The sequence below is a fragment of the Amblyomma mixtum genome, chromosome 5 (assembly GCF_055824585.1).
Source record: "Amblyomma mixtum isolate Tamu chromosome 5, ASM5582458v1, whole genome shotgun sequence".
NCBI classification, from domain to species: Eukaryota; Metazoa; Arthropoda; class Arachnida; order Ixodida; family Ixodidae; genus Amblyomma; species Amblyomma mixtum.
Window position 1 is genome coordinate 150,426,320 of NC_143016.1, and position 22,259 is coordinate 150,448,578.

Here is a 22,259-nt window from a genome sequence, read left to right on the forward strand (position 1 = left end):
GGCGGGGCGTTTGGGGCGATGGGTTGCGATGGGGGGCGGAAAGTGCACCCTTTGACCCTCGCCGCGGCGCCTCTGGACGCTTCTGATGAGGGGATCGTTGTCGCCGACCAGCGTCCGCGTACGTGCCGGTGTATGCGTGGTTGTGGCTGTGGCCGTGTGCGCGCGTAACCATGAGCCAAGGCGACGCCTGTGAGTTGTGCCGTTGTGTCCTTCTGTGTGAGCGCGAGGATGAGAAGGACCCCTCGCTGTGGACAAGGTTACACATCTGGACGCCGCCGAACGTCCTCGCCCGTTTCAGCCGGCGTGAAAGGGGTGCACTAATTTTCTTGTGCCCGAACCTTGTGCCGAACGTGATGTCGTGTCCAAGGGCGCGAGGTCAGTGCTCTGCCGCGGCGCCTCGCGACGCTTCTGATGAGCGGATCGTTGTCGCCGACCGGCTTCCGCTTCTGTGCCGGTGTCTCTCTGTGGTGAGGTGCGCGTGCCCAAGATCAAAGGCAGCGCGGACGAGTGGGGAAGAGGAGCAACAGATTGAGAGAAGCGCTGCCGTTGAAAGCCGGAGCCTGGCGGAGCGGCCCGCGGCGGGTGATCTCCCAGACCGGGAGCTTGCGGCGCTTTGCCGCCGGCGCGCGGAGACCAACCCGGAGTTCGCGGCGCTCTTGAGTGCCGGATTGCCGGCGTCTGGCGGCAGCCGGTCATACGCGTCTCCAGGATCTAACACACTGGGCGAAGTGCTGTCGGGCGGCGGGTCCTTGTCGGGGTCGTCGGACGGCACCGACATCTTGATGCTGAATTTCGATGACCTCGTTGACGACATGGGACCGTCGTCAGTGGCTGTAGCTCCGCCGGGTCACCCTGAAGGACGTGAGTGACCGAACGGCCGAGTAGGCCGCGCCATCGAACTTTGGCACGGACTGCCTAACGTGCTGTGGCATGCACCGCGCATTGTACCGTGTATATAATCTGCAAGCTGTTTTGATTTACTGAAGCGTATGCAAGTGTTGTTTGCCTTGTTTTTTCTTTGTTTTTTTTACATTGTTCTGGCTGGAACTGAAGTGTATCTAGTTTTTTTTGTGTATTCATTTCTTTATTTTGGAACTGAAGTGTATCTAGTTTTTTTGTGTATTCATTTCTTTATTTTGGAACTGAAGTGTAGCTTATTTTTTTGTGTATTGATTTCTTTATTTTGGCCGCGTGCTTTGCCGATGGGTAGGGGGGCATTTAAGGAGAGGGGGATGTGGGAATCTGGCTTTCCGCCGTCGCCTTTGCGCGGCTGTGCCGGCCGCCCGCGTTGTTTCTCCTCTTTCCCTTGCCCCCGCCTCAGGCGGTGGAGAGGCGGCTGGGTGACTAATCACTGTCATTTAGCCACAGCTCCGCCCCGGCTCCCCAAGGGCCTTTGCCATTGGCGCCTTTTGGCGGGAATTCGGGACCCCGCTTTGGGCGGCCGCGCGCCGCGCGACCGTCCGAGCGGGGCCCAGACGAGAGAGATCCCTCCGAGACAGCGTAAGGTGCGTACGTTACTGTTTGTCCGTGCCGGCCTTTGCCGTTCGGACCAGTGCTTACTCGAGCTCGCCCGCACGTGTCCTCTGACCTGCAGCGGCTCGAGCCTGTCCAGCGGGGTCCAGCGACCTCTGACAGGCGTACCTTTCGTTGAATGCCCACTCTCTCTCGCAACCGGCCCAACGGTCGACACGAGAGAGAGATCACAGCACTGCCGCGGGGACATTCTCCTGCAGCGGCGTGCTAGCGGTGCGCATTACTCGAGTCGCTTCGTGCGCGCAGCGGAGCCTTGCTCCTCGCGCGCCCCCGGGACGGGGTGACTATTGAGTGTGTGTGTATCAGCTGGAGGACGACGTGAATAAACGTCGCCTTTGTGAACTTGGAGGCCTATTTCTTTGCGGCGAATCGCTCTCCTCCCAGCGGAGGTTGAGTGCGCTGCAACGGTGTCCCAGTGTGTGTGTGGTGACGGCTGATCGGGGCCCTTGGCTCGCGCGAAGCTCGAACCCGCGGTGGGTAGTGGCCTGTGTCCACTTAGAAACCCACATGTGTCTTCGTGACCGTGCGCATGTAAACCTTTTCGGGTCCTTGCTTTGTTGACAGTCGTTGTTAGAGTGGTAGTTAGGCCTAAGGCTTTTCGAAGCTGCCTGCCCCGCGTCAGAAGAGACACGACACCGGACCACTGTGCTGAGAGGGGGTGCAAATTGCTGTCCACCTATTTTGTAACCATGCGCGAACTGAGTAGTCTCGTTTAACTCAAGGAAGGGGTTTGGTCACTCGAACTTGGCGTTCGCGCAGCATCCCAACACGTTTTGCTAGCGAGTTAAGCATTGTACTAAGAGGTCCTCGCGGACGTCGCTTTCCCTCCCATGACATACGCTAAAGGCATGCGGAGAGCGTTTCAGCAATCATGCAGATCCAGCGGAGCCACTCAAGTTCACTGTTCAGTGCACATCGTCTCGCTGCTGCCTGCTGCGATGAAACGGCCTATATCGTGTTCGGCGCATACATCCGGGCCTGTCATGACCAGTCAGTTGTTACCTCCCGCTGCTGTTACCCTAGCGAATGACTGCAGAGTCCTGGCTTGCAGTTTACAACCGGCCTTCACTTAGCGGGTCTGCTCAAGCGCTGTCAACGGGACATGCGAGTCGTCCTAGCGGAGACGTTCACGCCGCCTTCGGTTCACTGCGGTATCCAGCATGGACGCCATTCTCGCGAGACATGTGCTGCAGGACCTGCCTCAAGGTCATGAATACGAGGAGGCTCCTCCATAGTATGTACTTGAAGACGCCTGGATCAGTTCAAGGTTAGAGAGACGCGGGAACTTGCCCAGTTTTGTCCCCTTTAGGGTTTATTTGCCTGTGGTGTCCTTTCAACTTACTTAAGCTAACAATTAAGGGCCCCGCCGTCGCAGCGACACAAGCACGCGCGCAGGAGACAGTTCAATCTTCTGCTGGGGAACTCGTCGCGCGCAGACGTGTCAGCGCAGCGCTCCGCTCTTCGACAGCGAGGCGAGGCCTCGTGGGGACTATCCCGCAACTAGTACCGTTCGGCCTCGGAGCTTCTTCCCTGCCCTTGCCTGGGCGAGCATTTGCTTTTAAACTTGTCGGTGATTCGGGCGACCTCGATTCATTAGCGTAATTTTTTGCTTGCTGGCCTTATTGCTGTCGCAGCAATAAATGCCGTCTTTGTGTCAGCCAGAGTGTCGTTCCTATTTTCCCCATAGCCCAGCTTGGTTGGCGTGCGCTCGCGATCATGGTGTGCGGTCGACGGTTTTTAAATGTGTCAACGCAGCGCAGCGACGGTTAAGCGGGGAAAACGCCCCGTCCCCCCTATTTCGTCAGCGCTGTACACAACTAAGATCCCGGCTAAGTATCAAGGTGTGCATGTCTTCCACGCGCAAGTGTTTAGGGAAGCATGAAACAGCGCGTGATTCACTGTAGTGTTCTTAGAGCGATGGCTGTTAAGCGCCCGTTGAGTTTCGCGTTGTAGTATGTCGTCTGTGTAACCGGTGGGTCCTTTGCCATGACAACCACTCGGAAGGTGGCTACTGTGCAAGGATAAACGTATGAGGTGACTGGAGGAATGAGTAACCGGTAGATGGTTATCACAAGAACCATGTGAAATGTAGTTACCGTGTGAGTACGCTTTATTAGGAGAGCGGAGGAATCTCCAACCGAAGGATGGGTTTTATGGAACGAGGTAGTTGTGGCTAGAACATAAGAAGACGAAACCGCTCGGTGGTTGCCACGGAAACATCACGGAGGGTAGTCACTCTGGAAGGACAAGGAGGGCTACCTTTGAGGGTGACATTATGGCGAGAGGGCAGGAAGGCGTAACCAGAGTATGGTTACGATGGTAACCGCCAGTAAAGTGGTTGCTATAGAACGGAGAGGGTGTGGCGAGAGCGGAGGAATTCCCAACTGCACTATGATTACTATGGAAGGAGGCAGGTATGGTAAGAGCGCTAGAAGACGTAAGCGGTACATAGTTGCATGGAAGCCAACCGAGGGTACTTACCATACGAGAAGGAAGAAGGTATGCCTTGAAAGGAGAAGATTATGGTGAGCAAAAGAGGGCATGGCGAGAGTTTAAGAGGCGTATGACGTTAACCAGACGGAACGTGGTTACATTGGAAAGAGGAGGGAAGGTGTGATGAGAGCAGAGGAATGTACCATGGTCCATCTGCGCCACCTCCTGCAAAACGCACCTCCCGAGGAAAGGATCACAGGCGGCGCGGCGCTTCCAGAATGGCGGACTTGAGAGGAGACCTCGACGAAAAACGACTATATATGGAAAGCGGAAAACAACGATCTGGATGTATACTGATGTGAGGCCGCTCTCTTATTCTCTACCAGAAGATATCGTAAGGTATAAACACATTAACAGCTCTCAATGGATCCGCGTTAAGCCTTGGTAATTGTCCTTTCAATTTTTTAAACATCATCAACATGGAGATAGACAACACGAGTGGCTTGCATACGGACAGATGTTTATGCTTCGAGAATTCAGGGCCACTGCACAATTATACCTCGGGTTGCACAAAGCCAACACTGGTGAGCTAGGATGGAAAGCTGTTTCTTTTTTCGCGTGCTTAAAAGTTTCAACAGGACGTGCCACAAGAAACAGGAGCTAAATGTGCCTCTAACCAGCATTTTTTCTAAGGTTTATTGCCACCATGTTGATAGCAAGCTGCTGGGGTCATCTTTATCTTCCTTTGTATGAGATATCAGCGTTACGAAATGTAAAATATTTGAAACAAAATATTAATTCATGCTGTCTCATATGCATATGTTCCACGTCTAATCACTCGGTATCAAAAACCAGAAAAATATCGTAATTTTATTTCCAGGCTAAATATAAGGCAGCTCATTTTACACGTGTAACTAACGTATCGCTGAAAATCAATGGAATCTAGCTGATTGCTGTATGGCAAATTTCTGGCTCTCTCTCCTTTTTGTTACAGTGGCTTCGGCTGATTTTAAGAAAGCGGAGGGTAGGATCGCAGCGCTAGCACGCTCGACAACAGTGTCACGGGGAACAAGCGGATGAAGTTGAACGTCTGTGGAGATCTTAACACAGAACTAATTTGTTACGAAGGCGCGTGGTGATAAACTGGCATCAGTGACAGCGCTGGATGCTTCATAATTCTTTCTTAGTTGGACACGCTATTTATAGGCGTTGAGTAGCATCTGCAGCTGCGACCATCGGATAAGAAACCTAAATCTCAATGTTTTGCGGGTGTTTTCCGCTATGGGGAACCTGCGCTGAAGTTTGCCGTGTCGATTGTAGCGCCGTAACACACAGCCTAGCGAGAGGAGCAAGCAGTTTTTGGTGCACTCGTAGTGCTATTCCACGCCACCTTCCTGAGCTTATTGGTGTGAGCTTCTGCGCGCTCTCGAAGCCACACGTGGTGCGTGTCAATTATCGGGGTTATGTCTACAGAAGCGAGGCAGATAGTGCTATCAACCAAACGGGGGCTTCTATTCGTTCAGAATGTGCCCTCGCGTTTGTAGCGGAGCGACTGACGGCAGCAGTTTTTAGTCGAATAATGGAATAACTGCAGTGCCACCTGGGCAGCGCAGACTCCCCATAAGCGCGTTTGCTCGGCATTCTGTTGTCGTACGGCCGGCTATTGCTATTTTGATTAACGAGTGCTAGAATCTTACGAACAGTTCCTTAAAATAAAAATTGCCTGAGGATCAACCCGAATTATCTTAGACAGAGCAGAAGCACGATGAACCTCTCGTTCTTCTTCGGCCTGCTTCAATTTTAGCACGTTTCCTCGCTCTATCCTTCGCGAACGCTCCCTGTCGACGTTCTTGATCATAAGGAACATCAGATTCAATCAGCCGTCTAGGGTACACGGCCGAAGCACTGGTTCCAGCGCGCGATTCCTCCATGCTCGTCAATTCGCCCTTTTTTCTTATCAGATGAACGGCGAGGCACGTGTTTCAGCACAACTACGAGGGGAGCACTAAATCAGACTGTTCAGCGCAGTTGTGTAGACGAGGGAACGCTGCCGGCTCCGCGCGCCCCAGCTGCTCTGAGGCGCGGTGAGTCACATGATATGACGTCACAGTCACACCCCAGGTTCTCCGCTGGGCGGTCATTTTTCCGAACGATGTGACCTTGATGTTTTGCATGAGGCGAGTAGAGCTTTCACTCTAAAATAGCGTTTTCTTATCGAGCCTAGGATTTTCTGACTTAGCGGCAACAACCACTCCCGCGCCGACATTTCCTGGGATAAAGTGTGCCCAGTAATTCACTCAAAAATAATCTGCCAAGTATACTGTCACGTGTGGCGACAGCAATTACGCAGGCAGTAAAGGAAACGGAAGCTCGCAAAGCACACTGACTATATGACAAACTTGGGCCTGAAATCGAAGAAAGGCCGGCTGCAGAGATACCCTTAAGCACACTCTGGTGTCATGAATGAGAGTGGTTGAAGCCTTCAGTGGCCTACCTTTGGAACATGAGGTGGAACTTTCCAGAGTACAAGCTTCCTTGCATCTAGGCCATCATAGAGTCGGCGACCAGTGACCTCAATCCTTCAAGAGATATCTAGTGGCGTCTATAGCGAGCACGCAGAAGATAACCAGCCGTGTCTGGCCAACAGCAAACAAGCATTAAGAATGAGCAAACAGAGAAGAAAGTCTAAAAAGCGTAAGAAGGATCACGGTCCTTCGATGTAAACTATGCATCTCTGAACACCAATATGCTCAAACCTTCTAAGCGCTATCTGCTGTAATGTTTTATTTTCGATGTTTATTAGCCCAAGCGTTGTATTCTTTATTTCACCATTCCTATCGATTGTATTAGTGTGTTAATCGTTGGTTTTAAAGCCACCAAGCAAACGCTGCCTAACACGAAGGGATACCAAAAAAAAAAGGCGCTTCCTCTTTCGGTTAATTCGTGTTTGGTGCCTTTAAAATGAACGATGAAGCGAAACCCACCTGCCGAAAAGCAAATTCTCTTAAATTATTACTGTGTCCTGTCTCTTTAGACATAAGCCACGAATATTTGCCCCGCCTCTCGTAATAAGAGAATTCTGGAAATTCTGAAAAAATAAATATTAAGATCGCGCCTCATTGTTCAAGGACGGCAACTGACCATGCAGGGAAAGCAGAGCTCTTATTAGGCTCAAAAAGGCTCAGCACTGGTCAGATTCCTGATAACGGATGGCCATATTAAGACAAAGATATGATGTCTAAAAGAAAGAAGTGAAACAGCACCAATGACTACGACGTTCCCGTAGACCGTGTACTTTCTGCTGCAGATGTGACGGCGTCCTCGGTCCTCACAGGGACTGGGGCACTGAAGAGCTAGGGCTCTCACATTGCGCTATAGACTTCCTTCATGTTATCAAACAGGCGAGATGGCGTTGCAGTCGCTAGCGGGTTCGTGGTAGGCAAAGGGCCAGGGAGTGGCGTCGAGTTGAGCGGTGCAACGCCGGTTTTGAAGTCTTGTAGGTGCGTTTTGATCTTCAGAGAATCATAGCAATGGTTGATGTTTTCAACTTAGTATTCCTCGAAGTATACGGGCTCGCGTTTGCCATGTACGGCGAATTTCACCACAGTGTATTGTATTATGGCTAGAAAGCGTTCTGCCGTTGGTTTCTACCGTAGGCATTGAATAAAATAAAAAGTTTTTGACATTCTGCACTAGCCAGAATGCGTTTACCTCGGGACAGCAGTGAGGGAAGCACTGTGCGTTTTTTCGGCTGAGCCGACGTGCGCTCACCGTCTGTTGGCACGTGTCGCGCAGTACGAAAAGTGGGGACAGCGTCGATCGTGTCCCGATCTCATCTGTCTCACCTAACCACTGTTTTTAGCCATCAGATCAAGCACCAGCCAGGCCGACTTCCCCCTTTTTAAACTGGTCGTTTTGTTGAAAAGTTTGGATTTGTGAAGTTATATTCTTTTCTAGCCCTGGGTCTTCTGTTTGGTGACGAAATATTACAACACAGTACTGAGCAGAAATTCATAAAATTATGGTTTTGAGATCTGCGGTCGTCCAAAATTGTGAGGTAATGGGGTTTCTGATTGCCCTGGCAAGTCGTGAACTCTGCGGGTTTCCGACGACGGAGCACCACAGTGGTAGCATCATTACGAAGCAGAGGGATGAGAGATTTCATTGATTTCAGTGCCGCGTTTTTTTTTACCAAAGCGAAAGCGAAGAGGCCATGAACTAGGGAATAAACTTAAAGGATAGTTTTATGATCTACCACATTTTCTGCGATTGGCATCATTCACCCGTTCGTAAATTTGTAACGAATGGAAATAGAATTATTCTATTTGTCTCGAACGATGCCAGAGACGCTGAGGAGTGCAATAAAACTGTCGATTTTTTTACCTACAGCAGCAGTATTATGTTACCGTATTTACTCGCGTAATCCTCGCACTTTTTTTCCCTGAAAATCAACGCGAAGTTTGGGGGTGCGATAATTATGCGGGGAAAATTTTCAAGCAAATGTTTCGGAGTGTTAAATGAAAAGATGAATGGGTGCGAGATCGGGATTGTCAGGTCCGCTATTGTAAATATAACGAAAACATTACTTTCAAGCGGAACTTACCTTCGTTATGAAAGTACAAGGTGAACGTAAGCTCAAGCTGCTAGAGCACTTTATTTGCCGCGCGCAACCTCCCGTCACTACTCGCGTTGCGTACGTCTATCAGGCAATTCTACTCTTGATCAGAGTCCGTGTCGACACTGGAATCGTTGGCTTCTGCGGCATCGGTTTCTTCATCTTCCGATGCTTCTTCGTCGTCCCACACCAGGTGGTCCTCAGTCGCATCCAAGGCGTTCGAAATTCCTGTTTTTTTGAAACTTCTGGCCGCCATGTCTACATCAATCATCGCCCATGCCTCTGATACCCAGCTGCACAGCAGCTCCAAGGACGGTCTTTTGATCTTGCCGCCCGGCGTCAGAGCATGCTGGCCTTCGGCCATCCATTCTACGTACAGCCTCCGGACGTTATCTTTAAATGGCTTGTTCAAAGATACGTCAAGAGGCTGTAGCATTGATGTGAGGCCGCCGGGTATGACAGCCAGTTTAGATTTTTCGAACCTAAGCACCCCCTCTCAGTTTGGGCATCGCGTTGGGATCGCGATCGTGAAAGATAGGGGGTGCTTATAATCGCCTAAATACGGTAGTTGTAGCCGCGGTCAATAGATGGCGACCGCTACGACAAGCAGACGGCTCGCGGCAGTAATTTTGGGGGTGCGATGATTATGCGGGGAAAAAATTTTTCCCAATTTTTGATAGCCAATGTGGGGGGTGCGAGCATTACGCGAGTGCGAGCATTATGCGAGTAAATACGGTAGTTATTTTTATGAGAAATGTTTTCATGTGACTATGCATGCGTATGTACTGATAATCTAAAAAAAGACAGAAGTAATGCCGCCATCATAGAGAACAGGGCTTTGGGAACATGCTTACATAAAAAATTACCGCACTTTCTACTTAATTATTCCCAACCCGCGGTGACTTAACGAGAGTGTTAATTATAACTACCCAAGAACTGTAGCAGGTATAGCTGAAAATAAAACACATTACTGAAATTAGCAGAGGAATTCCATATTCGAACCAAATTTCGTTACATATCTCAGGCATCAGTAAAAAAGAAACACTTCATTGCCTCGTCCCCTGTCAATCTCGCTACGTGCCTCTGTTGGTAGCCCGCCTCCGGTTTCTTCTTTCCAAACAGGCTTCGCGATCATGTACTACTTCATGAAGCAGCTTATGACACATGCATGATGCAATGAATGTATGATGCATGCATGACGCATGTGGCTTTTAGCTCACTTAAAGTACGCTGTTCGAAGCATGCCAATGTGACCGCACAAGATTATCACAACTTACCTGACTTCTTTTACTAGAATCAAATAATTATGTCGGCCATGTTAAGAAATAGTTTCAAGCATGTATTAAATGCCCTAAAACGCGCCATTATACGTCCGTATAACTTCTACACACGTTAAAACATGCTGTGCTATCAACCAAATAACGCACTCCTTGGTGGTGGGTGACTCTGCCGGCGCCCGTGCACACCAGCTATGGGTGACAAATACGTGCGCAGCTACATAAATGCTTTTTTTTTTCGTTGCGCAATTTTACGCGTACCATGCTGTTTTGTTGACTGGCAGCGCAAATGACACCCACACTTCGCGTTTTTACTACCGTAGCCCATTTCCTAATGCAGTATTTCTTTACGAGAAACCTATTAAGGCTAATCTAATTTTCCGTTTTATGATACTACGCGGACCCAACAGTGGGTACATGCTGCTTCTACAGTGCGCAGGCATGATGCAGCCGCGGGTAGCTGCGGTAGGCACGGGCAGGCGGAACCTGTTTTGCCTACCGCGCGAAAGTCGCTTCTGACATCATCGCCACCGCATCTTCGTGACGTCGCGGGGTGAAGGAGGTCTATACAAAAGTGCGGCTAACGCTAACAAGAGGTATTGGGAGAGCAAATAACGCCAGGAGGCGGGCACACCCTAAGCGCTAAATCGCCGCTGTCAGTACCGGTGATTACGCAAGCAGGAGCAGAAAGAACACAACCTTACCCCACCAAGACGTATGTAGAACACACAGCTTTGAGCACCCTCCAGAGCTCAAGCACACGACTGGCTTGATGTCAGTGTCGATGGGCGAGTCGGTGTGGGTCGCTGGCTACAAAATGAGTGATATATCTTTCCCCCAGAACTGGCGATAGCGCCATTAATCCGCATTTTAAAAGCAGTTATGTGGAATAGTTTTTTTTGGTAGTGCCTTAAATGGAGCAACAATTTTCCATTGGGCCAGCGTCATTAGAGAACAATAAAAAGATATATCCGGGCGGTCCAGAAAAAAAAACAAGTCATCATTCTAAATTATGTGCCGCAGTAGAATTAATCTTCGCAGCGTGATAAGCGGAAAACAGATTTCTTCTCTGTTTTCCTGCTGGTAGTGTGTTTTATCCGACGTCGTTTCGGCACTTTTTTATGTGCAAGAAGCAAGAAAGCCCTGGTATGATACGGAAGTTCTCCTGGCTCGAACATCGAATCATGATAACAACGAGATGCTCACCAAGTCGTCGGCCAAGATGAACACGATGTGGGGAGGCCTCTCCTTCACTGCTACTTTTGACTGCTCCTCCAGAAACGTGATCAACAGAATCAGCGCAACAAGGGACAGGATCACTGGCAGCACGGCTATTCGGAAGCCCCATCGCACGAGTTGTCTTCTGTGACAGGCACCAGTGGGTTCTGCTGCGTCGTCATTTGAAGGAGGAGCACCGCCACCGTTGTTCACACTCACCGAAGCAGCCCAGTGTTCGCTGTTCGGTTCTTTAGTCCCGACTGCTGAAGCGGCGACGTTCTTATTGGTGGCGGCGTGAACGTGCGCCTTGAGTTCCGACGTCCGCGCCATGGCTTCGTACCTGAGAAGCAAGAGAGGGCGCGACGGCTAGCAACAAGCGCTGTCACCGGGTGAGCATAAAAGGCACGAAACACCCGGAGTGAAAAAGCAGGCGCATGGGTTATCTGCCGCTGATAGCCAATGTTTCGTTTGAACGGAGCCGGCCCAGCGTTGATAGCGATGAAGTGGGAAATTCAAGCTTCGCCACGGAAGATTGCCGACCTTGCGTGAAAATATTATAGGTCAGGCCTTTAAACGTCAGGTGTAGTTGAAGAGGAATGAAATAACACGGGGCACAGAAAGGGAAATTTCAGCAGTTTTGGGACGCTTTCATAATATATTGCTCGTCACGGTTTCCTTGAGTGTCCACGGCTACTTAATAGACTGACAGATTTTGTTAAGGCACGCTACTGTTGGACACAGGTGATGGCTTTGGCGATGTTCATCACAGGACACTAACACAGTTACTCACGGTAAGGAGGACTTGACCTACTTTCACTTCCTGCTGATGCGAAATTCAAAAGCATTATAGAATGGTTAGCTGAGGTACCAGCGTAACAATAAAAATTCTGGTAAGAAAAAAGTTGTAATTCTTGTTATCGACTTGGGCTGCGCGTAAAAAAGTGCATTTGGGGCCCTTTTTGACGACCGCAAGGATGGCTTCAGCAAAGGAAGAAGAGAGGTGATAGGCCACGTGCTACGTTACGTAGATGACAAAGTGTCGTTTCTATGAAGAAGAAGGACACGCCTCTTTGATGGATTTACGTTTCCATGCAAGTTAGGGTCGTGAGCTTCATTTTCCTATCCGCTGAACGCAGGAGAGGGCCATTGGTCCTGAACAAAATTCTTCTCTGGGTTTCGTTCCAGTCGTCCAAAACTTTTGTTCCAGTCTATCAAGGCTTCAGCACCGACAGGCAAAAAGAAGGTGGTTGAAGGCATTGATTGGCACTTTTTAATACATCAGGAAGTGCTAGAGTTGCACACTATCAGGGGGACCTTTATATATTGCTGACATCAGGCATATCCTTATTAATTTGGTGAGGCGTAGAAGATAGAAGCACGAAACACACGTGCACAATAATTCCGCAGTATTTTTATGGCAAAAGCATGTACAAACCAAGCAAGAGTCATAGAAGCGTAAAATACATAATAATGTTTGAAAATATGCAGCTAACTATAATCAGGCTGTGAAATAAAAAAAATGACTACAGTAGCATTACAGTAGCGCAGGAGTCGATGACAGGACATTGATAGCAACAATCGTAATGTTTTTCACGGGTATTACTGCATAAGGCCATGTTCTTCTTGAATCGGGAAGTTCGTTCCAAGAACACGTGTGAATGAAATGCACTTTAAACCTTGTATAGTTAGCACTGAAGTTTGAAAGAAAAATGATGCTATCTGTAGTAATCCTGCTGTGCCGTAAGCCTTGAAAGTGAATTAGAGAGCATGTGAAAGTGTACATCGATAGATCTTTTTTAAGAGCCTTGTAGAAAACAGCAGTTAGCTCTTGTTGGAACAAATAATGTAAGAGCAGTGTGTTTATCGAGGTGTGTATCGGATACTCATGTGTTAAATAATTCATGAAATGAGCCTAGCCACCTGGTTTTGCAAATGCTGAAGGTGATTGATATGAGTAATTTAGGCATGATGAGATGTAGTATTGAAGCTCACTATGCATGAATGCGTAATAAATGACACCATGGTTCGTCATGGACAATACACCACGTTTTGATCATTACTGATAACCTAAGCATTTCTATCAATTCTGACCAATTTGATAAGTAGGTTGAAAAAAATAAAACAAAGTTGGGTCACGGAATCCTGTTGACTCTGATCAACTAGCCGACTGTTATAGTAACATGTGTAAATATTCCAATAAATTAACAGTAGCTGCACAAACAATATAACTAGAGTGTAGAACAATGGAAGTTGGGCGAGTTGGTACTGATTCATAATTTTTGCAACAGCGCTGAGGAATTCCACTTCATTGGAAAGAAAACTGGGTGTGTCAGTGCTTCATCTGTAACTATAACAGCTAAGGTAATGAGCCTGCTCTAAAGTGGAAAATGCCTCAGGGAACGCCTCTCTATTTGTGGTGATTTTATCTGTGATAGGCACGTTTGGGTGTGACGCTTTTACTGACGTTCCGTATGTTCGTAGATTCCTGGATTGTATAAAAAGATGCGTATTTTTTTGCAGTAAAACAGAGTTGTAAGTTCAGCGCCGTCTTTGTGTCACTCTTTGCTTGTTGTCCTCGTTGTGTAGAGCTTTTGCAACAATTATGAATTAGAGTGTAATGAATTCTATAATTTATGAGTAAAAGATTTAAAAAGCAGTTCTCTAGAACCTACTGAGCTGTAAATATTGCTGTCTTGACAACAGGCTAAATTCCTTAAGACAATGTTATTCGAATTACAGTTTCCGTTCGCGATAATTTTGCTAAACTATGGCAACAAAGCGATGCGCCTATATGGGCATGCAACTTCTGTACATAGCTTCTCAATCTCTGAAGCCTCAGTGATCTTTCTTGTGACCTATCTTTGTGATATGCTACAACTTCATATTTTTCGACCTGCGGATCACAAGCACAATCACGGCAATGAATCCCGATGTTGCGAGCAGGATTTTTTACTTTAATGCAGTCTTTCATCAGCCTGTCGTTAAGCCAAAGAGTAATTTGACCAACATAGTAGTTGCCACAAGAAAGAGCGAAAGAGTAGACAATGTTGACTTTTATTTATTTATTTATTTCATGTAACCTCAGTGCCAGAGGCATTATAGACGGGAGTGGTTGCATAAAGTTCAAGAAAAAAATGTACAAACTTGTTTCGGTGCTTTTAATTCCTTCCTCTGCTACTTCTTCTCCAAGCAGTAAAACAAATGCGGGGGTCATTCCTTACCTTCATGACGTGTCTCACAATTTGAAAAGGATTGGGAAAAAAGCGGGAGTGGCCGTTGTATTTTCGGCTCCGCTGCGATTGGGTAGCTTGTGCGCACGTGTAAATGCACTGGAAAAGCATGTAAAAACGGTCCCTGTCTGCATGAAAAAGCACCAAAACAAGTTTGTACCCTGGAAAGCCAACACTGTCTACTTTCTCCCTCTGTCCTGTGGCAACTACTATGTTGGTCAAACTGTTCGTTGTCTTAACGACAGGCTAAGGTAACCCTGCAGTAATATAAAAAATGCTGCTCGCAACATCGGGATGCATTGCCGTGATTGTGCTTGTCCTCCACAGGCCGAAAAATATGAAGTTGTAGCACATCACAAAGATACGGCCACAAGAGAGATCACTGAGGCTTCAGATATTGCGAGGCTAGGTCCGGCATACGTTATCACTCCATCTATCTCCATACCAAAAAAAGAACACGAGTTTCTTGTATCATCGTAGATTTTGTTTTCTTCTTTTGCCGTGTTTTATCAGACGTGGCTACATGTATTTAAACAGAGGCGCTCTGAATAAAACTTTCAGCTGTTAGCGCTGTGTCCCGTCCCTCCTTCCCTCGTGTTTGTGCAAGTGCGCTGCTTTTTCTTAGAAGGCTACCTTGCGCTTATTTATAAAGTTCGATAGCTCTGATAGTTCTGTTCTGTCGGGGGAGTTAGACGTCCTCGTGCTTTGGCGTTTCTTAATCATATATTTCGTCTCCTGAGGTAGCTTGCCGGTATCCTGCGAACCAACCTACCGCTGACTTCTACGGCGCAGTCCGTACGATAGCTACGAAGTTACCGTTTATTGTTAGCTTAAGAGAATAGTAGGTGGTATTCTCGTTACTAGGCTTTTTTTAGCAGGAGGATTTATGTTTCCCCCTCTCCACATCGTCTATTTCACGCGCGGCGTGCTGTGTTCTTTACCATGGGGATACGGCACGGAAGCAACTGTATCCTCACGTCTGCTCAGCCCTTAAATGCGAATTGAGTTGAAAGCACTTTATTACTGTAATTAGAAATATATCGGGCATGAGTAATTTCTAAGGTACAATAATGCCGCACTGAAAAAACGAAACTACACAGAGACAAGATACTCGCTTGTTCACATTAAGGTGAAATCGATCGCCCTTTTCATTTTAATTAATTGTTCATAAGTGAGCAAATAATTCCTAGCTCTTATGCATAATTTTCAGTCGTTAACCAACGCTTGTTTGTCCTGTCTGTGCAGCAGTTTCTTTCAGCGTCCTGTTGTATTACTATAGTTACAGATCCCCAACTAAACACCACACTTACCCTAGAGGGTTATTAACAACTATCCTACCAAACTACTTGAGTCGTAGTAGAATGAATAGTTGGGCGAGTTCGTATACGTTCATTTTGGGTGTAAAAACAGCGCGAAAGAGTCTTCCGTCCCTTCGGGCTGTTTTTACACCCAAAATGAAATTGAGCCGTTTACTCCAAGCAGTGGTGTCACCGGACGGGGCTTTACAATTAGCTAGACAAAAGAAAGCATTGCAGCCGCTCACGAGCTTCAATCTGACGTAGAGTTAAATAAAAGAGTTCTTGCGTAGTTCATTGGATAGAAAGGATATTCTCGTTTGGAGTAGAATAGTTACTTCCCATTTCTTTTCAACAAAGAACGGGTAAGCCAGAGGCTATCGCTGACTTAAACGCTTCCACTGAAAGATGCAGACCTCAGAGTTCTAAGAAGCTTGAACCTGTGTAAATCTTTCGGAAGTTTCAGTAGGGAAAGAAGTGTGCTTGCGCAGGGCAAATAATGCGAAGGAAGTGCAACCGATAGTCTTTAAGTGTAACAGGCTAGATTCCAAAGGAAGGGAAGCGTTGCGGGGCGGGGGGGGGGGGGGGGGGTGAAGGGGAGCAGGAAGCTAGGTGGGCGGATGAGATTAATTAGTGTAGCTGGCACAGAATAGGGTTAAATGGAGAGATATTCGAGAGGACTTCGTCTTGCAGTGGGCGTAGTCGGGCTGATGATGATGATGAGTGTGGGCTGCAGTGCAGGCACTCATACCGAGTGCAATCGGCATTGAAGAGTTTGAGATAATTCTCATTTGAACGCGTCTCCAATTGTGAGCTGCCTCTAGGCAAAAGCATTTCGCGAAAAGTCCTTGACAAACTACATATAAAAGCTGGAAAACTCGAAATGTTAACAGGTTTCCTTTCCGGCAAAAAGAGAAGATTGCGCAATAGGAAAAAGCCATTCGCCAGCGAGGGCTATCCAGCCGTGGAACTGCTGTTATAAGATAAGAATACCACTTCTCTTAGGCGAAACAATACTACTTTAGATTTCAAGTAAGCCCGAATCGGGGTATCCCTCTGAAATCTTCAGTTTGCTGTCACAGTTTTCAGTGACTAGTTTTCGTCCTCCAGCCGAATGGTATAAGTTTACTACTCAAGATTTGTGGACACCGCTCCTACACCCACCGAAGCAGGAAGTGGAAGTTGCGAATAATGAGGACTTCCTTCCCTCAGCTTTTTGTATACTTCTATTCACCAACAGTCGACTCACTGCACAGCGATAGTTAATATCATGAATGGAGCATCTGTCTAAGCTACAGCGTTCATCGCGTCGGCACACATGGTTGTCCGGACCTAAGGCTTCAGATAATGTCGCTGCACACAGTTTCTTCTCATCCGTCCCTGGTTCGCATCGCACATCTCGTGCAAACTTTTTTCTCAACGGCACTCTTTTCTTTATGATTTGCTAGGTCATCTTGAAAGGAGGACTGTATTATGTGGTCCAAGGCTTTCATCGAAGAACGCGACTCTATTGTCATTATGGTGGCATCCTCGTTCTGGAGACAAGCGACTCATCGCGTGTGTCACGGTCGCATGCAGATGCGTATTTTGCACGTTGATATGTCCATTGACTTTATATAATATACCACTATTCTCAAGTGGCGAGGGTTCCTACTGCCTATTCGACTACAGGAAGAGCCAAATGGGGCCAAAAACGTTTTGAAGTAGTACAGCATGATGCGTTCAGTAACTGACAGCCATAATCCACATCATGACGCGCTGCCTTAGAAAGCCCACGCTAAAAATTTCTAATCGTTCAGGTCATAACCCCACTCGTCTTGGGAGAGCCCAACTGCTTACCTTAGCAGGTACTCTAGGACATTCTCTGCCTAAAAACCATGCGCACCAACATTTTGATAGCAAGCCTTTGGCTGTTTCCAGACGATTACTGCGTAGTTTCTTGTCGTCAACATGTCCTCAGGCCGAAGTATCTGTCATAATAAAACACTCTCTTTGCTTAGCATGCAGCACATACAATTATGCCGTTGGTGTCAAAAAAATACACACGCTCTATCTAGCCATAAAGCAACGTTTCAGCGTGGCAAAGGAAGATATATGGCCTTTTTTTTCCTTTAACCCACCTGGCTCTTATTACCCGAACAACTTTCGTGAATCGAACGTACATGACAAAACATACCTTTCTTGTGTCGCAGCTAAGAAGTCGCTTTGAAAGCAGTTCCTCGGAAATCCTGTACTCGCCTCCAAGTACCTGGGCTTTCTGGCCACGCTACAGCTTTACTGCAGTAACTCGCCAGATAGCGCCGAGGTCCCGCAGCCCCACTAGATAAAACTCTTTGTGCAAAGGTTTCTGGAGGTCTTTGGTATGGTTAGATTGCTCACATTACCCCTCGACGTTTTCTTTTACCTGAGCGTCGTTTCTGTTGTGTTAAAAGACCCTTAAACCAGTTACAGCAGAAGAAAAAATATCGCAGCTTGCTTCGCAAAACTGGGAAGAAAGAGGAGCATGCCTGTTGCCGTCTCTTGCCGCGTGCCTGTCGAATGGGCCGTTTTAATGGAAAGTGCTTGAAATTCCTGGATTGTTTCAGCTCAGTTTAAGAACTATCGTCTTAATGGAAGCTTCTCTTCCACGCACTCCCTTAGGAATCATACTGCACGGTAAAGACTCTGCTGCCCCCTCCGGTAAAGGAAAGAGCGCAGGACGTGTAATAGAAATGAAATACTAGTTTTCATTACAGAGACCATGGCGTGGTTTAGAAGAACTTCTATTTGAGCTAGATGGTTCATTGTACTCGAAAATGGAAAAACAGCAGCGCCGAAATACACACACACACAGTTCACGTCCTACTGCGTTCTTGAACTGTGTGTGTGTGTGTTTCGGCGCTACTGTTTTTCCATTTTCGAGAACATGGCGTGGGCTCACTTGCAACATGCCCTTAGAGCTGCAGTTATGGTTTGTGTATTTTTACGCGAAAACATTCACCTAAGCATGGCTCACCGGCTGCGGATCAGGTAGGGCTGCAAGGGCACTGGATGCGGCAGACCCCACTCAGAGCGCGAGCTAAGATCACCTCATCCTATGTTACAGTGAGAGATAAAAACCAATCTAACCCGGAAAACAAAATGTTTTTCTGGGCCGCTGTATTACAACGTTGTAGTCGCATGCAACCGAACAACAAAGCGACAAATGCCCTTCCAAGTAAGTCTTCGCGAGAAAATTAGTACCTTGTTGTGGTGCTGAACCGAAACGTTTGGAGTAGGCTCGCTCCGATTGCGTCCGCTCTAGCAAAGAGTAGAGATGTGAAGGCCTGAAAAAAACACTGCAATTTTGGAAAAAAAACGGTTTTTTTCGTTTTTTTCTGACGAGCAAAAATGGAAAGAAACATCGAAAATTTCACAATGCAATTTCAAGGTCTTATGATTGCTTGCTTTCAGTTTAGGTTTTTGTTTTTCCTTTGATAACCATTACAGTGTGCATCGTTGAACGATTGGAGAGCAGTCGTCATCGCCGGTGCCAGGTAGTGCTTTTAAAATGTTCGTGCTGCGAGTACGCGCGTTGAAGGCCAGGTCACATGTAAGATCCAGGCTTGATTTAAAAGCACACTAATACTTGAACTCACGGCTGAAGTAGAACAAAATGGCTGCAAATTTTACAGCGCGACACACACAGCATAAATAACATAGGCTGCTGTGCACGTAAGCGGTTTTAGCCAAATACAAGCCTAGCTTCTTGATTTCCAACGTAGCAGAGTACAGGACATCCGCAGGAATTTGATCCAGGACAGCGGTCTGGGACTAAGCGAAGCACGTGGCCCCATCTACCTGGTGGCAAGGCCTTTGCACCAACCAGCCGCTAACTCACTGGATTGCCGACTGCTGCAGATGCCACCATCAACCGCCAGCTGCGAACGAAACTGGTCACGTTTCGGAAACGTGCGAACAAGGACTCGCAACAGGCTTTCAGGGGAACGAGTACGAAAGCTCGTGTATGTGCAGTCGAACCTAGCTGTGGACACAGCTTCAATCCATGCTGCTGCGCGTAGTGCCGCATCCGGCGACAGTGACTATGAGTCCGATATGGAGTGACTTATAGATAAGTTTTCATGCTTTCTTTCTCGGTGCAATAGAACAAGAAGTTCGGTCCAGAAATATCACCTGAAGTGCAAATCATTATTTATCTTCTCGGTGCAATAGAACAAGTTCGTTTCAAAATATGTCATCTATAACTGCATATTCGACTGAACTTCGGAGCATTATTATTGATCGTTCTGCTGTTGCAAATAAATCTGTTTTTGACACGTTTTGCAAAATTTCCAATTTTTCATGAAAAAAACCCTGAAAAGAATGGTTTTTTTCAAGCCATTCAAAATTTCTTGAAATTTTACATCTCTAGCAAAGAGTCCAGAAAAACACCCTTACTTGCCGCATGAATAACAGCCTCCTTTCATTACGTCGTTTACTAAATAAACTTTGGCAGGTTACAGTGATTTATTCGTCAGTGAGACTAGAGCGTTAATCCAGCAAAATAAATGCAACTCCACATGTGCTCAATGGGGAGAACGCACAATAAAATGAAGCAATTTTAATCATGCTATTTAGTTCGCTTTCGCTATTTCGTTATTTAGATAACCAAGCATAAAATAGTCGTACTGCAGTTTAGTTCCAATGAAAACACCTTCTCATATTTTTATGCGACTAAATACTTCTCTCCAGACACCTTTCCTTGGGCACTCATGCATTCCCTCACTTTGTAACCGATCGCTATGGTGCGTTTTAGTTAAAGATAAAGGTCTCTATTTCCGCCTATCCTTCTAGCAGTTGCGAAATGAAAATTAGGAAATAAAATCTAAAACTGATGAAGGCTCCTGAAAAAATTACTAAAAAGAGCACCAGCAAAAAAAGGCTCTAAATGTGTTTGTATACTCGAATACTTGGAACAGGTTCATGATATTTACGATCCCAGGGTACTTTGCATTCATTTTGTTTTCTTTAATACGCTACCCTCCGGTGGAGAAGCCCACAATGCGTTTTGGAATTATTCGTTCTTTGCGTTGCCATCAGCTGAAAAATACACGTTTAGACCAACTGAGAGTAAATTTTACAGTGCCCAATTCAAATATCGCAGTGTAGTCTAAAGTACGAAGGCATTAATCGTGAGAGGGTTGCTGCCACATTGAGAACTTTCGAAAAGCTATATCGAAAATGGTCCTCTTCTGTGTAGCAATTTGCAGAGATCCTTGATGCCACGTCAAGCTCGCTAGTGTCAAAGGTGTTGAGCCGAGCAGTTGTACGTGAAGATGGTTCCGTCAGTGTGTAGGAGGCGATCAGATGGCACCACAGGCAGCAGCACGTTAAGCCGCTATACCGGGTGTTTTTTTTTTTTAGAAGGTCCAACATATTTAGAAAAGGGTAAATTGCTTTAGTTTTATTTGAGCACTGGGGCTATACTGGAGGCTAAGGCGGGCGCCAAGCAAGAGGAAAACTGCTTTAATTAGTTCGCTGATTAACTAAATATGTTGATAAACTTTTCTAATTTTTATTTTAGGGGGTATGTTCTATTCGCACAATTGGAGATCGTCCTCCAAACAGTCCAACCAAGAAAAAACAATTCTAATTAAAAATTTTTCACGCACGTTACGAGGCGCGAAAAAGTCACCCTGTTAGGCATCTTCACACCGTAACTCAGTGGCGGTGAGCGCCTCTGACGTTGTTCGCTCCGCCCTGCGCTTTGCGTCACACGCCTGAGGTCACCTGAAGCCGGTACGGGCGGCCTGCGCTATCGTTGCTTCCTTCGCTTCGCTCCGCGGCCTCACGGAATGCCGCGTTGGAGCAAAAACGCACTGACACAAAGCGCAGGGCGGAGCAAGCTACGTCACAGGCGCTGACAGACGTTGTGTTACAGTGTGGAGCTGCCTACCAGGGTGACTTTTTCTCGCTTCGTAACGCGCGCAAAAAATTTTTTCGTGAATTTTTTTTTCTTGGCTGGACTGTTTGAAGACGATATTCAATTCTGCTAATACAGCATATCCCCTAAAATAAAAATTATAAAAGTTAATTAACGTATGCAGTTAGTCAGCGAACTAATTAAAGTAGTTTGCCTCTTACCTGGCGTCCGGCTTAGCCCTAAGTATAGCTCCAGGGTTAAAATAAATCAAAAGGAATTCACCTTTCTTTAAAAATTTCTCACCTTCTAAAAAAAACACCGGGTATGTTGACACGCTGAAGACGAACATCAGGCATTCTTGTTAGAAAGGGCAAACGCATTTCCTGCATGCGTCTAGTGGGTGTTCAGTGAGTGTTTCACAAACACAGGGCCTTCTCTTTGTTTTCACTTAGGCTCCCAGATCATGTACAAACTCCACTGCTGGGGAAAATCGGGAAAAGTGGAAGCAATGTTGGCCAGAGCTGTACTTGCTTGTCATGGTTGTGCTTGTTGTGCCGGCCTGCCTGCTAAGCGTACAGATAATTTTCAGCCTTAAAAGTACATCGCGTGCTGATCCTAGCAAGCGCGTTCAATTTTTGTACTGGAATTTTTTTTTTAAACCGCACCGGTCATAATAGCATGTGATCCGACAAATCTACGATAGCACTACTGGTTTCTCGTCATGGTTTTGCACTGATCTCGGTCTTCCAATTATGTCTTTTATTTTGATGTCACCGT

General features: G+C 46.9%; 1 protein-coding gene across 2 annotated transcripts in view; it reads right to left on the reverse strand.

Annotated features, from left to right (window-relative positions):
* The window catches only part of LOC149344140 (arylsulfatase B-like), a 189,073-nt gene that overhangs the window by 48,584 nt on the left and 118,230 nt on the right, over window positions 1–22,259 (reverse strand). For both annotated transcript variants that reach the window (XM_089546165.1, XM_089546166.1), the window contains exon 3: window positions 11,065–11,416. In XM_089546165.1, the coding sequence (XP_089402291.1) occupies window positions 11,065–11,406 (342 nt within the window). In that variant the 5' untranslated portion in view covers window positions 11,407–11,416. The remainder of the gene's footprint in view (window positions 1–11,064; window positions 11,417–22,259) is intronic.